Source organism: Pongo abelii, chromosome 6 (genome assembly GCF_028885655.2).
Source record: "Pongo abelii isolate AG06213 chromosome 6, NHGRI_mPonAbe1-v2.0_pri, whole genome shotgun sequence".
Taxonomy (NCBI): domain Eukaryota; kingdom Metazoa; phylum Chordata; class Mammalia; order Primates; family Hominidae; genus Pongo; species Pongo abelii.
The window spans coordinates 136,595,322-136,611,181 of record NC_071991.2 but is presented as its reverse complement, the minus strand read 5'-3'; the positions used below and the strand labels follow the sequence as shown (position 1 = coordinate 136,611,181).

Below are 15,860 nucleotides of genomic sequence, written 5' to 3'. Positions count from 1 at the left end.
ACTTTGATAAATTGCCTTCCATAGAAAGTACTGATTTATAGTCCACTGGCAATACATGAGGGTCTCTATTTCCCAAGCCCCTTGGGCAACTTATGTTATCAAATGTTTTAATCTTTGCCAAAAGCTGATATATTTCAAAAAATGATTTTGGTGTACATGTCTCTTATTTTGAGTAAATCCATGCAATGGAATTCTATGCAATCTTTTAAAAAATTAATTGGCATAATCTATTCTTAAGTGAAAAAAGGAATATGCAGACTATTATTTAATATACTACCATTAGAATAAAAAGAAGGACATTTTGTTAAAAGGGAGAACTAATGTATTATTTGTATATGTATGTATCTATGTATGTGTATGTATATAAGAATTTATTTAAAAAAACTCTTGGTGTATATTCACAACACTGAGAACTGATCTCAAAAGGGATATTATATGGCCCAGTTTTAGAAACAGAAGAGAGACCTGTAGATTTAACTACGGAGACAGCCCAGCTGTGCTTGTTTAGCCTTGGGGCAAACTCTGATAGCAGAATATTTGCATCTTTTAAAATTTTTAGGCTGGCTGAGTGGCTCATGCCTGTAATCCCAGTACTTCGGGAGGCCAAGGCAGGAGGATCATCTGAGGTCAGGAGTTCGAGACCAGCCTGGCCAACATGGTGAAACCCCATTTCTAGTTTAAAAAAAAAAAAAAAACGACGCGGTGGCTCACACCTGTAATCTCAGCACTTTGGGAGGCTGAGGCAGGCAGATCACGAGGTTAGGAGATCGAGACCATCCTGGCTAAGATGGTGAAACCCCGTCTCTACTAAAAATACAAAAAATTAGCCGGGCACGGTGGTGGGCACCTGTAGTCCCAGCTACTCGGGAGGCTGAGGCAGGAGAATGGCGTGAACCTGGGAGGCAGAGCTGGCAGTGAGCCGAGATTGCACCACTGCAGTCCAGCGTGGGTGACAGAACTAGACTCCCTCTCAAAAAAAAAAAAAAAAAAATTAGCCTGGCATGGTGGCTCGTACCTGTAGTCCCAGCTACTTGGGAGGCTGAGGCAGGAGAATCGGTTGGGCGGAGATTGTGCCACTGCCCTCCAGTCCTGGGTGACAAAGTGAGACTCTGTCTAAAAAAAAAAAAAAAAAATTTTTTTTAAATTAAGGGATTCTAGACATACAGAAAGATGCATACAACTTGATGAATTTTACCTTTTGCACACATTCCTTTAACCACTATCCATTCAAGATGTATAAGATTTCCATCACCTCTAAAGGTCCGTCTTTCCCCTTTCTAGTCCATATGCTCCCAGAGGTAACCATTCTGACATCCATCACCACAGATAAGTTTTGCCTGTTCTTGAACCTTATGTGCATGGAATCATTGCAATATGTATTTATATATTATGTCTGGCTTCTTTTTCTCAACACAATGGTTTTGAAATTCATGTTACTGCATATCATCAGTAGTTTATCCGTTTTCCTGCTGTATAGTATTCCATTTATGAATATACCACCATTTCTTTATACTGTGAACTTATAGTGGACATTTTATGTACTATTCAGTTTTTATGCTTATAAAGTATAATAATTTTGTTTTTTAATTAATGTTGAACAGTTCCCTTGAGCAAAACTTGTTTTGTTGCAAATTGTGCTGGAAGTAGTGAAATAATAAATTAATAGTAGATTTAGTCCTGGTTTTTTTTGTTTGTTTTGTTTTGTTTTGAGATGGAGTTTCACTCTTGTAGCCCAGGCTGGAGTGCAATGGCGCGATCTTGGCTCACTGCAACCTCCGCCTCCCAGGTTCAAGTGATTCTCCTGCCTCAGCCTCCCCAGTAGCTGAGATTACAAGTGGCTGCCACCATGCCCGCCTATCTTTTTTTTTTTTTTTTTTTTTTGTATTTTTAGTAGAGACAGAGTTTTGCCATGTTGGCCAGGCTAGTCTTGAACTCTTGACCTCAGGTGATCCCCGTGCCTTGGCCTCCCAAAGTGCTGGGATTACAGGCATGGGCCACCGCACCCACCCAATTTAGTCTTGAATAGGTTGATGAGATTGTAACCATGGGTCAAGGCTGTGGGAATTTCACTACAGAAGCAGGAGGACTAAAAGATTCCATGTGAAATTCACTCAGAGGCTTGAGATTTAAAAAGCTTTGAGTGTTATTTGGCATAGTTGGGGTAACATTTTTCAGCTCTTCCAATATATTAATGCAACATGGAAATTCAGAGGAGGGAGAAATCAATGAAATTTAGAATAGTCAGGGAAAACTTGATGGAGGAAATGGGGACTTGATGAGAATATGGATAAATAGAAAAGGGTAGGCATGGCCGGGCATGGTGGCTCACACCTGTAATCCCAGCACTTTGGGAGGCCAAGGCGGGTGGATCACCTGAGGTCAGGAGTTTGAGACCAGCCTGGCCAACATGGTGAAACCCCACCTCTACTAAAAATACAAAAATTAGCTGGGCATGGTGGCACATGCCTGTAGTCCTGGCTACTCAGGAGGCTGAGGCAGGAGAATTGCTTGAACCCAGGAGGTGGACCTTGCAGCAAGCTGAGATCATGCCACTGCACTCCAGCCTGGGTGACAGAGCAAGACTCCGAGAAGGAAGGAAGGAAAGAAAAGAAAAGAATAGAATAGAATAGAATAGAAAAGGGAAGGAAGGGAAGGAAGAGAAGGAAGAGAAGGAAGGGAAGGAAAAGAAGGAAGAGAAGGAAGGGAAGGAAGGAAGGGAAGGACGGGAAGGAAGGGAAGGAAAGGAAGGAAAGAAAAGAGGCAGGCATGACTACAGTTTAGAGATGAACTCAACAGCCTGGGAAGGTGGAGTGAGCTGCCTCGACAGAACAGAGCCAGAAGAGGGGCGGTGGGAATTAGAACTGAAGAATATGTTAGAATTTTTGGTTGCATGCACTATAAATCAACTTAAGCTAGTTTAAACAGAAGAGTTTGTAAGCAGAGGTAGGGATATCTCCCAGAATCCAAGGGAAGGATTGCAGTCAGGTCCCAAGAAGATGGAACCAGAATTGGGAATTTAAAAATTTACACGGATTCCAGGCAATTTTATCTCTGTCTCATTTATGCATCTAAGATCTACTTCATTCTGTTCCCCTCTCTGGATTAGTTTTCTCTACTCCCCAAGTTACATGGTTAAAAATATGGCCATGTTATAATTAGCAATTTTTTAAAATACCTTCTTTGTTGAAGAGAACAGTCCAGACTAAGACTGGAAACCCTTACACCTACCTCCAAAATTCTAGGGAAGGATCTGTGATTGACCTATTTTGGGACAGTCTTAGAAACAGAAGAGAGACCCATAGATTTAACTATGGAGACAGCCCAGCTGTGCTTGTTTAGCCTTGGGGCAAACTCTGACAGCAGAACATTTGCATCTTTTAAAATTTTTAGGCCTGCACGGTGGCTCATGCCTGTAATCCCAGTACTTTGGGAGGCCAAGGCTCACCCCTAGGTCAAACAACTGTGAGGAAAGGAATGGCTACCAGGAGCTTCTGATTAGGTGGAAGAGGCTTAGGGGGCAGGATGCTATTCCAAGAAAGGGTAAAGGGCCTGTCAGGCAATCCATCTGATGTTTACAACATGAGATAGCAGAACAAAACAATGCAGGATGGGCTGGGCACAGTGGCTCATGCCTGTAATCCCAGCACTTTGGGAGGCCGAGGAGGGCAGATCACTTAAAGGTCAGGAGTTCTAGACCAGCCTGGCCAACATGGCAAAACCCCATCTCTACTAAAAATACAGAAAAAATTTAGCCGGGCCTGGTGGCAGGCACCTGTAATCCCAGCTACTCGGGAGGCTGAGGCAGGAGAATCGCTTGAACCCCGGAGGTGGAGGTTGCAGTGAGCCAAGATTCCACTGCACTCCAGCCTGGGGTACAGAGAGAAACTCTGTCTCAAAAAGAAAATAAAAGAGCCAGGCGCGGTGGCTCACGCTTGTAATCCCAATACTTTGGGAGGCCAACGCGGGCAGATCATGAGGTCAGGAGTGTGAGACCAGCCTGGCTGACATGGTGAAATCCCGTCTCTACTAAAAATACAAAAATTAGCCAGGCGTGGTGGCAAACGCCTGAAATCCCTTCTCTACTAAAAATATAAAAATTAGCCAGGCATGGTGGCAAACACCTATAGTCCTAGCTACTCAGGAGGCTGAGGCAGGAGAATCGCTTGAACCCAGGAGGCAAAGGTTGCAGTGAGCCAAGATTGCGCCACTGCACTCCAGCCTGGGTGACAGAGCGAGACTCTGTCTCAAAAAAAAAAAGATGCAGGATGTTTTGTGTAAAAATGTGAATTACAGTGATGGCTTATCCATAAAAAAGGATAACAAAACTGGTTTCAGAAAAGACAGAAAATCCGGACCAGTTACTATAAAAGAAATCAAGAATGTTGCCCTGTATTCCCAGCACTTTGGGAGGCCAAGGCAGGAAGATTGCTTGGGAAGATTGCCAGAGGCCAGGAGTTCAAGAGCAATCTGTGCAACATAGCAAGACCCTCTCTCTACATAAATTTTTAAAAAACTGTCCAGGCATGGTGGTGCATGCCTGTAGTCCTAACTACCTGGGAAGCTGAGGTGGGAGGATCACTTGAGCCCAGGAGTTCAAGACTGCAGTGAACCATGATCATGCCTCAGCACTCCAGCCTGGGCGACAGAGCGAGACCCTGTCTCAAAAACAAAACAAAACGAAACAAAAAAACTAGGACCGGACAGTTTCACAGGGGAATCCAACCAAGCATTTATAGAAAAATAGGTTTAATATTATTTAAAGTAATACAGCATGGAAGAAAAACTTCCAACTTCTTATCATGACTCAAGCAAAACAGATTCCAATTCTGGCAAAGACTATAACCACCAAACAAAACAAAAAAAATAGACGTTTATCTATAATACTATACAGAGGCACTACTTTTCATCTTTCAGGTTGACACATTGTAAAAATGGCTAATACTGCGTCGCTGAACATGTGAGGAAACAATCAGTTCCATTCATTGCTGGTGGAGGTGGAAATTGGAAAAATCTTCTGTATATGGCAAATCAGCAATATCTGTCAAAATTATAAATGTTCATACTCTCTAACTAGGATTTTCCACTTCCGTGAATTTTTCTAAGATCTATAATATTTTGTATGTTTTCATTTCTTTTGATTGTTTAAAGGCTCTTCTGTTTTATTGGTTTACCTTTTTTTCAAAGAACCAGCTCCTTCACTTATTTATTGGTAGTACCATTTTTTCTGTTTGTAAATTCATTAACTTCATTTTATTTTTCTTTGTGGATTCCTTATTTTTATTTCAGTTGTGTTTTTATAACCTCTTGATAAGATCCTTAAGTCACTCATTTTTATTTTTTTGGTTATTAATATAAAAATTAGGGGGGAGGGGGGAGGGATAGCATTAGGAGATATACTTAATGCTAAATGATGAGTTAATGGGTGCAGCACACCAGCATGGCACATGTATACATATGTAACTAACCTGCACATTGTGCACATGTACCCTAAAACTTAAAGCATAATAATAATAATAATAATAATAAATAAATAAATAAATAAAATTAAAGACCTTGTCTTCTGAGCTTTAACTCTAGTCCAGTTTGGATTATCTTTTACCCAAAACTTAAAGGGTAGTTTTTGTTTGTTAACTGTTTGTTTCTTTGGTTGATTGGTCGGTTTGTTCATTTATTTTTTTCTTTTTAAATTTTAGGTGGCAGAGTTCTTAAGCTTTTTTGTTTTTACTATTAACTTCTGCTTTTAGGGCGTTGTGATTAGAAACTATCTGCAGCAGTTGTACTTTTGAGACTTTATTGAAAAAAGTCTCTGGCCTAGTGGTTAAGAGCACAGATTGGGAGTGAGGCCGCCTGGGTTAAACTCCAGCTCTGCTGCTCACTAGCATGCTCTCTGCAATCTTGGCAAAAGTGATGTAACCATTCTGTGCCTTAGTCTCCCCATCTGCAAAATGGGAATCATAATATATGTACTTTTAAAAGTTGTTGGAATTAAGTGAGTTAACATACATGAATTGCTTAGAAAGATGGCTGGGGCATAGTAAGCACCTGTGTAAGTGTTTAGTGTTATTTTCTTTGTGACCTAAGGTACAGCCAGTTTTATTGAACATGCTATGGATCCTATTCTTTGTTTTCAAGGCATAAGCTGTATTTACAATCTATTCTTTATTATTTGTGATATTTAGATTGCCTATAAGCTTTACTCCTTTTTTCATGTCAACTCTCATGACCTGTAATCTTCTGTTACTACTGTCCTTGTGACTCTTACCATTTTTGTTTTTGAATATTGATGCCATTTTCTCTGCTGCATATTCATAACTGTTATATCTTCATTGAGAAATGGATCTTTGATCATTCAACATGTGTTTCTTTGACTTGCTTAATGATTTTGACCCGGATTCAACCTTGTTTGATTGTGACACCTGCTCTCTTTTTATTTGCATTTGCCTAATTGTACTAGTGCCCATCTTTTTATTATCAACATTTATGCATCACTTTGTTCTGAGTAGAAGTAGCAGCACAGAGTTAGATTTTGCTTTGTGGTCCAATCTGCCAATCTTTTTCTTTTAATAGGTGAGTTCAGCCTATTTGCATTTTTGCCACCAGAGGTATGTTTGAGCATAGATCTATCACATTATTTTATGTCATTCTCTCTCCTTTAAACCTTAAAAAAATACTCCATGAGCTTCTCCATTTGCTTTATTTTGTGTATGTTACTTCCAATAATTTGGAAGGTTTATATTTTTGTTCTAGCATTTATCTTTCATGTTACAAAAATCCAATTATATTCTTTTTGTTATTTTAAAATGTACAATTAAATTATTATGATTTTTTTTTTGAGACAGGGTCTTACTCTATACCTTTAACCTTTAATTTTTGGAAACACATCTATCATTTCATACTATAATTCAATTATGAAATTAGTGGGTTTTTTTCTACATTTTGTGTTGAACTTGGTATTGCAAAATACACTCAGTCCTACTATTTGATTTATCACCTTTAAATGACATCTTAAATATATCAAGTTGATGCAAAAGTAATTGCATTTTTTGTCATTGAAAGTAATGGCGACAACCGCAAGTACTTTTGCACCAACCTAATATCAATGTACTAACACTACTTTCTACCTTTCTGTCCGATATGGTTTGGATCTGTGTCGCCACCCAAATCTTGTGTTGAAATGTCATCCCTACTGCTGGAGGTAGGGCGTGAAGGGAGATGACTGGCTCATGGGGGCAGAGTTCTCATGAATGGTTTAGCATCATCCCCCGCTTGGCACTGTGTGGTGACTGAGTTCTCGTGAGATCTGGTTGTTTAAATGTGTGTGCCACCTCCCCTGCTTCTCTTCCTCCTGTTGTGGCCATATGAGATAAGCCTGCTTCCCCCTTCCTCCTTCGCCTTCCACCATAATTGTAAGTTTCCTGAGGGTTCCCCACAAGTCCAGCAGATGCTGCCACACTTTCTCTACAGCCTGCAGAACTGTGAGCCAATTAAACCTCTTTTCTTTATAAATACCCATTCTCAGGTATTTCTTTATAGCAATGTGAGAACAGACTAATACACTGTCAGAGTAAAATGTTTGGTGATAGCTTTCCTATACATGAATATTCTGGTTATCTATTTTCTATTGATACTCTCTGTCCACAATTTGATTTTTTTGTTCCTTTCCCTTATGTTTTTTTCCCTCTTCTGTTAATTTTCTATAGACTCTCAGCTGTGTTGTCTGTGTGGTTGCTCATCTTTGAGGAAGAGTTTTCCTGGACCAGCTATTTTGATGAATATACATGTAGGGGAACCCCAGAGCCATGTGCCAACCTATTTAGCATGCATTTACCTGACTCCAAATATTGCATTTACTCTTCTCCATCTTCTTTGATAAGCAGCTGTGGAACTGTTCACAATGATGTCTTCTCTTCTGCAGGGCAAGGTGCTTCCTACAAATATGGCTTGTCTCTGTGATTCTTTGCTTTGCTCATCTTCCTCTGCTTCTCAGAACTAAATATGAGAGTTTCAGTCTAAATGCATTGCATCTATCATATTGCAATGAAATATGAGGATTTGGGGCCCACACACTCTCTCTCACACACACATAACCCCCACACATGGATAGTTCCTATCTCCCCATCCTCCTAATACAGTTGGGTCAATTTTTGGTTGAATCAGTGTTCAGTGCTTACAGTTTTAGGATCAAATAAATACTTTTTACGGCTGATCCATGAAGTATCTTATGAATACTTTTCGTTTCTTGTACACCTTCTAATTGTCTTCTCATTTGCTTAGTTTTCTATGTAACTCATCTCCGAACTCTCACAATGTTAATAAACGTGTTATTGAAGTGTTGATAAATGAGGTATTTGTGTATTTAATCTTGCTTGAGCCTATCTTAGAGCCTTCTGACCTGCTTCTGACCTGTCTTGAAATATGTCCCACCATTAGTCAGGGTATTCCCTTCATCTCTCAAGTCGGAGCCCTTGTTTCTTATACGCCATGTCTTTTTCCCTGAATTTATTCCCCTATTTTTGATGGAGTACATTATTCAGGAAATAATTTTATGCTATATACGTGTCTGAAAAGATATTTGTTCTACTACATATTTGAATGACAGTTTTTAGTTGGAAATATATTTTCTTCGGAATTCTTAAGGCATCACATCATTATTTTAGTGTCCAGAGTTGCTACTGAGAAGTCTGATGTCGGCCAGGCACGGTGGCTCACGCCTATAATCCCAGAACTTTGGGAGGCTGAGGCAGATGGATCACCTGAGGTCAGGAGTTCAAGACTAGGCTGTCCAACATGGTGAAACCCTGTCTCTACTAAAAATACAAAAAATTAGCCAGGTGCGGTGGCAGGTGCCTGTAATCCCTGCTACTCGGGAGGCTGAGGCAGGAGAATCACTTGAATCTAGGAGGCGGAGGTTGCAGTGAGCCGAGATCCTGCCATTGCACTCCAGCCTGGGCAACAAGAGCAAAACTTTGTCTCAAAAAAAAAAAGTCCGATGTCATTTGTTGATGTGATTTTTGATTGTTTGCACCTTGTGCCCACCTCCCCCCATGATCGAGTTCTCTTTGTCTCTGGTGTTCCTATAATTTTCTTTTTCAATTTCATTGACACCCTGGAATGATGCCCAAGTCTAATTCTAGTCTCTGGTTAGTAGTTGTGATCATGGAGAGTGAGCACTACTAAGATTGGAAAAATTAAATTAAACCTGGGATTTAAAAAATAGCTTTATAGTTTTTTTTAAATTTTTATATATTTAGGGAGTATAAGTACAGGTTTCTTTTTTATAATTTTTAATTTTTGTGGGTTCATAGTAGGTGTATATATTTATGGGGCACATGAGATACTTTGATATCTCATACACAGGGATACAATGTGTAATAATCACATCAGGGTAAATGGGGGTATTCATCACCTTGAGCATTTATCCTTCATGTTAAAAACAATCCAATTATATTATTTTTGTTATTTTAAAATGTACAACTAAATTATTATTATTATTATTTTATTTTTTGAGACAGGGTCTTGCTGTATTGCCCAGGCTGGAGTGCAGTGGTACAATCACAGCTCACTGCAGCCTTGAATTCCTGGGCTCAAGGGATCCTCTTGTCTGTCTCCTGAGTAGCTGGAACTAGAGCCCTACAACACTGTGCCTGGCTATTTTTATTTTGAGCACCTGTTGTGCTATGAAACACTAGATCTTATTCATTCTTTCTATTTTTTTGTACCCATTAACCATCCCCACAGTGCGCCCCACCCATATCCTTTCCAGCCTCTAGTAACCCATCATTCTACTCTCTATCTCCATGGGTTCAAGTGTTTTAACTTCTAGCTCCCACAAATAAGTGAGAACATGTGAAGTTTGTCTTCCTGTGCCTGGCTTATTTCACTTAACATAATGACCTCCAGTTCCATCCATGCTGTTGCAAGTGATGGGATCTCATTCTTTTTATGGCTAAATTGTCCTCTGTTGTGCATATGTATCACATTTTCTTTATCCATTTGTCTGTTGGTGGACACTTAGGCTGCTTTCAAATTTCGGCTATTGTAAATACTGCTGCAATAAACAGGAGTGTGCAGATGTCTCTCTGATAAACTGATTTCCTTTCTTTTGGGCATATACCTAGCAGTGAGATTGCTAGATCATATGGTCATCCTGTTTTTAGCTTTTTGAGGAACTTCCAAACTGTTCTCCATAGTGGTTGTGGTAATTTACATTCCCACCAACAGTGTAAGAGTGTCCCTTTTCTCCACATCCTCTCCAGCATTTGTTGTTGCCTGTCTTTTACATAAAAGCCACTTTAAGGGAGTGAGATGATCTCTCACTCTAATTTTAATTTGCATTTCTCTGATGATCAGTGATGTTGAGTACCTTTTCTTATACACATTTGTCATTTGTATGTCTTCAATAAATGTCCATTCAGATCTTTTGCCCATTTTCAAATTGGATTATTACATTTTTTTCCCCTATTGAGTTGTTTGAGCTCCTTCTTTTTTTTTTTTTTTGTGACAGAGTCTCGCTCTGTCACCCAGGCTGGAGTGCAGTGCCACGATCTCGGCTCACTGCAACCTCTGCCTCCTGGGTTCAAGCGATTCTTCTGCCTCAGCCTCCCGAGTAGCTGGGACAACAGGCGCATGCCACCAACCCTGGCTAATTTTTGTATTTTTAGTAGATACAGAGTTTCACCATGTTGGCCAGGCTGGTCTCGAACTCCTGACCTCATGATCCACCCGCCTCGGCCTCCTAAATTGCTGGGATTACAGGTATGAGCCACCACGCCTGGTCCTGAACTCCTTCTATATTCTGGTTATTAATCCCTTGTCAGATGGATTGTTGGCAAATATTTTCTCCATTCTGTGGGTTGTCACTTCACTTTGTTGATTGTTTCCTTTGCTATGCAGAAGCTTTTTTCACTTGATGTGATCCCATTTCTCCATTTTTGCTTTGATTACCTGTGCTTGTGGGGTATTACTCAAGAAATCTTTGCCCATACCAATGTCCTGGAGAGTTTTCCCCATGTTTTCTTGCAGTAGTTTCCTTGTCTGAGGTCTTATATTTAAGTCTTTAATCCATTTTGATTTGATTTTTGTATAGGGTGAGAGACGGGAGTCTAGTTTCATTCTTCTGCATGTGGATATCCAGTTTTCCCAGTACCATTCATTGAAGACACTGTCCTTTCCCCAATATATGTTCTTGGCACCTTTGTCAAAAATGAGTTCACTGTAGATGTATGGATTTATTTCTGGGTTCTCTATTGTGCTCCATTGGTCTATGTGTCTGTTTTTATGCCAGTACCATGCTGTTTTGGTTACTATAGCTCTGGAGTATATTTAGAAGTCAGGTACTGTGATTCCTCCAGTTTTGTTCTTTTCTCTCAAGATAGCTTTGGCCATTCTAGGTCTTTAGTATTCCACAAAAATTTTAGGATTTTTTTTTTCTATTTCTGTGCAGAATGTCATTGGTATTTTGATAGGGATTGCATTGAATTTGTAGATTGCTTTGATAGTATGGACATTTTAATAATATTTATTCTTCCAATCCATGAACATGGCATATCTTTCCATTTTTGTGTGTGTCCTCTTCAATTTCTTGCATCAATGTTTTATAGTTTTTATTGTAGAGATATTTCACTACTTTAGTTATGTTAATTCCTAGGTATTTCATTTTATTTGTAGCTATTGTAAATGGAATTACTTTTTTGATTTCATTTTCAGATTGTTTGCTGTTGGCATGTAGAAATGGTACTGGTGCATCTTTATTGAATTTATGAGTTCTAATAGTTTTTTTTGGTGGAGTCTTTAGGTTTTTCCAAATATAAGATCATATCATCTGCAGACAAGGATAATTTGACTTATTCTTTTCTACTTTGGACACCCTTTATTTCTTTCTCTTATCTGATTGTTCTAGCTAGGAATTCCAGTACTATGTCGAAAAACATTGGTGAAAGTGGGCGTCCTTGTCTTGTTCTAGATCTTAGAGGAAAGGCTTTCCATTTTCCCCATTCAATATGATACTAGCTGTGGGTCTGTCATATATGGCTTTTATTGTGTTGAGGTGTGTTCCTTCTATACTCCGTTTTTTGAGTTTTTTTTTTTAATCATGAAGGGATATTGAATTTTATGAAATTCTTTTCACCATCAGTTGAAGTAGTCACATGGTTTTTGTTCTTCATTCTGTTGTTATGATGTATCCCATTGATTGATTTGCATCTATTGAACCATCCTTGCATTCCTGGGATAAATCCCACTTGGTCATGATGAATGATCTTTTTAAGGTGTTGTTAAATTTTGTTTACTAGTATTTGGTTGAGGATTTTTGCATCCATGTTCATCAGAGATACTGGCCTGTAGTTTTCTTTTTTTGATGTGTCTTTGTCTGGTTTTGGTATCAAGGTAATACTGGCCTCATAGAATGAGTTTGGAAATATTTCCTCCTCTTCTCTTTTTTGAAATAGTTTGAATAGGACTGGTATTAGTTCTTTTTTAAATGCTTGGTAAAATTCAGCAGTGAAGCCATTGGGTCCTGGGCTTTTCTTTGCTAGAAGACTTTTTATTATGGCTTTGATTCTGTTACTTATTATTGGTCTGTTTAGGTTTTGGATTTCTTCATGGTTCAGTTTTGGTAGGTTGTATGTGTCTAGGAATTTATCAATTTCTTCTAGGTTTTCCAATTTATTGGCTTATTATTGCCCACAGTAGCCTCTATGATCTTTTGAATTTCAAGTCCAGGTTTCTTACCTGCATATATTGCATAGTGGTGACGTCTGAGCTTTTAATGTACCCATCACCTGAATAGTGAATATTGTACCCAATAGTAATTTCTCAACCCTCACTCCACTCCCTCAAAAATAGCTTTATTATACAAAAATCCCCACCTATTTCAAATGTACATTTCTATGAGTGTTGGCAAATGCATACAGTCATGTAATGACTACCATATACATGTACATTAATAATATCCTCAGTCCTTTCCCAAAAGGACCTATCACCATTTACTCAGGGATAGTACACTAGGGAATACCCAGCTATTTTGAGGATTATGAGACACAGGGTTTTAGTTAGCATTTATACACAGAGACCCAAAATGTCATCCTGGTCCCCTTTGTTGGAGTTGGCAGATGAGGTAATAAGTGCGGTCCTGGCCAAAGTCCACCTTACTGTGGATTCACTGGGTCCCTAAGACCATTGAGTAGTCATTTCTCCTTCCACTGAACCTATGCCACTAAACCCTCTTCCAGTCTTTTGGTTATACCAGAAGAAAATATTTTTTCTTCAGCTACTCATAGATAGATGTATAATGATTATTAATAAAAGTCTAAATTTAACTTTTCATGAATATCCTTCTTGACATCTCTATGCATATACAGACAAATATATATGCACAAATAAAATCACATGTGTCTTAGTCCATTTTGTTCTGTTATAACAGAATACCTGTGACTGGGTAACTTACAATGAACAGAAAGTTATTATCTCACAGTTCTGAAGGCTGGGAAGACCAAAATCAAGGCACCAGCATCTGAGTGCTTTCTCGCTGAGTTCTCCCGTGAAGGAAGGCAGAAGAGCAAGAGAGAGCAAACCTACTCCCAAAAGCCCTTTTCATAGTGGCATTAATCCATTCATGGGGGCTGAACCCTCATGACCTACACACCTCCCAAAAGATCCTACCTTTTAACACTGTTGCAGTGGGGATTAAGTTTCTAACATATGAGTTTTGGAGGATACATTCAAACTATAACAACAACACAAAGTTATTTTGTAACCTACTTTTAAGACTTATCAGTATATCTTATAAATGTTTCTGTAGTGTTATTAGTTTCCTATTGTTGCTGTGACAAGTTATCACAAATTTAGTGGCTTAAAACAACACAAATTTATCTTACAGTTCTATAGGTCAGAAGTCTGAAGATGGGTCTAACTGGGCTAAAGTCAGATTGTTGGCAGGACTGCATTCCTTTCTGGAAACTCTAGGGGAGAATCCATTTCCTTTCCCTTTCCAGCTTCCAGAGGAAGTCTACATTACTTGGTTCATGGCTTTCTTCCTCCATCTTCAAAGCCAGCAGCTTCAGCTGAGTCATTCTCATGCTGCCATCTCTTTGGTTCTCCCTCTTCCACTTTTAAGGACCTCTGTGATTACACCACGTCTGCCTGGATAACCCAGGATAATTGCCCCATTTTAAGGCCAGTTTAGTAGCAACTTTAGTTCTGTCTGAAACCTTAATTCCCCCTTGCCATGTAGTTGCATGTATTTTCAGGTTCCAGGGATTTGCATATGGACATATTTGTGGGATCATTATTCTGACTACCACAGTCATTAAATGTAAATCTACCTCACCATTTTTCAATGATTGTAAAGTATGATTATTTTTTGAAATAGGGTCTCACTCTGTCACCCAGCCTGGAGGGCAGTGGTGTGATCACAGATCTCACTGCAGCCTTGACTTCCTGGACTCAAGCAGTCCTCCCACCTCAGCCCCCTGAGTAACTGGGACTACAGGCCTGGGCCACCATGCCCAGCTCATTTTTAATGTTTTTGCAGCAATAGAGTCTCACTACATTGCCCAGGCTGGTTTTGAATTCCTGAGCTCAGGCAATTCTCCTGCCTTGACCTCTCAAAGTGTTGGGATTATAGGCATGAGCCACTGTGCCCAGCCTATGATTGCAAAGTATTATATTTTATAGATGCACCTGCATTTATGTAACCAACATCTTGTAGCTGGATATTCACTTATTAGTTCACCTAAGAAATATTCACTGGATATCTACCATATTGCATGTTAGGTGCTAGGGATATATTTGGGAGCAATCATTTATGTTGTTTCGCTTTTACACTACTATAAACAATATTTTAATAATCAGGTTTGTGCCTATATCTTTATGCATATATCTCCAACTATTTCCTTAGAATAAATTCCTAGATTTGGAAATGATGGATCAAAGGATAGTCCACATTTTGATACATTTGTCATACTGCTTGCCAAGCAAAGGTAGTGTCTTTATTTTCTCATAACTGGTGCATGAGATTTTTTTCTACACTTTTCCCAGCTGGTTATTCTCAAATTTTTAACATTTACCCAACGCAGAAGTGACAAAATTTATAGTTGCATATCTTTGCTTTCTAGTGAGACTGAATATCTTTTTAAAATATCATTATCCTGGAGATTGAATATTTTGTCATATGTTTATCAAAAATTTTAAATAAATTTCTCATCTGGATCTTGGATTCCTAGGTACAAGTGCCTTAGTGATATAGGAAGGAAGAGGCACCTATAAGAAACATTTTAAGGCCAGGCGTGGTGGCTCACTCCTGTAATCTTAGCACTTTGGGAGGCTGAGGCAGGAAGATTGCTTGAGGAGTTCAAGACTAGCCTGGGCAACATGGTGAAACGCCATCTCTACCAAAAATACAAAAATTCGCCAGGCACAGTAGCACACACCTGCAGTCCCAGCTACTCAGGAGGCTGAGGTGGGGGGATGGTTTGAGCCCAGGAGGCAGAGGTTGCAGTGAGCTATGATCATGCCACTGCACTCCAGCCTGAGTGACAGAGCCAGATCTTGTCTCAAAAAAAAAAAAAAAGAAAGAAATAACAAAAGAAAGAAAGAAAGAAAGGTATTACTTTAAAAATCAATATGAACCCTTAGCTTTCCTCAGAAGAGTGAATGATTCCAAGTCTAGGGTAGAAAAGGAACAAGATAAATCAGTGGCAATTTGGGTCAGAGAGCAAGGAAATTATCAAAGACTGATGGAGTCATGTCAAAAGTCACAGGAAGCCAGGCACAGTGGCTGCTTTAGCAGGCATTTGAATGATTCTATCTAAACATATCCTTATCTTTTTCTCACTGAAATACAATGATAAGGGGTAAAGAAT

General features: G+C 39.2%; 1 protein-coding gene across 4 annotated transcripts in view; it reads right to left on the bottom strand.

The window, feature by feature from the left end:
• Positions 1-15,860, bottom strand: part of IFT56 (intraflagellar transport 56) — a 90,258-nt gene that overhangs the window by 5,851 nt on the left and 68,547 nt on the right. For 3 of the 4 annotated variants that reach the window (XM_054560680.1, XM_063725797.1, XM_054560678.2), the window contains exon 18: positions 1,016-1,113. In XM_054560680.1, the coding sequence (XP_054416655.1) occupies positions 1,016-1,113 (98 nt within the window). Of the gene's footprint in view, positions 1-1,015; positions 1,114-7,828; positions 7,990-15,860 lie in introns of all 4 variants that reach the window. The other variant, XR_008527600.2, reaches the window with a different exon arrangement.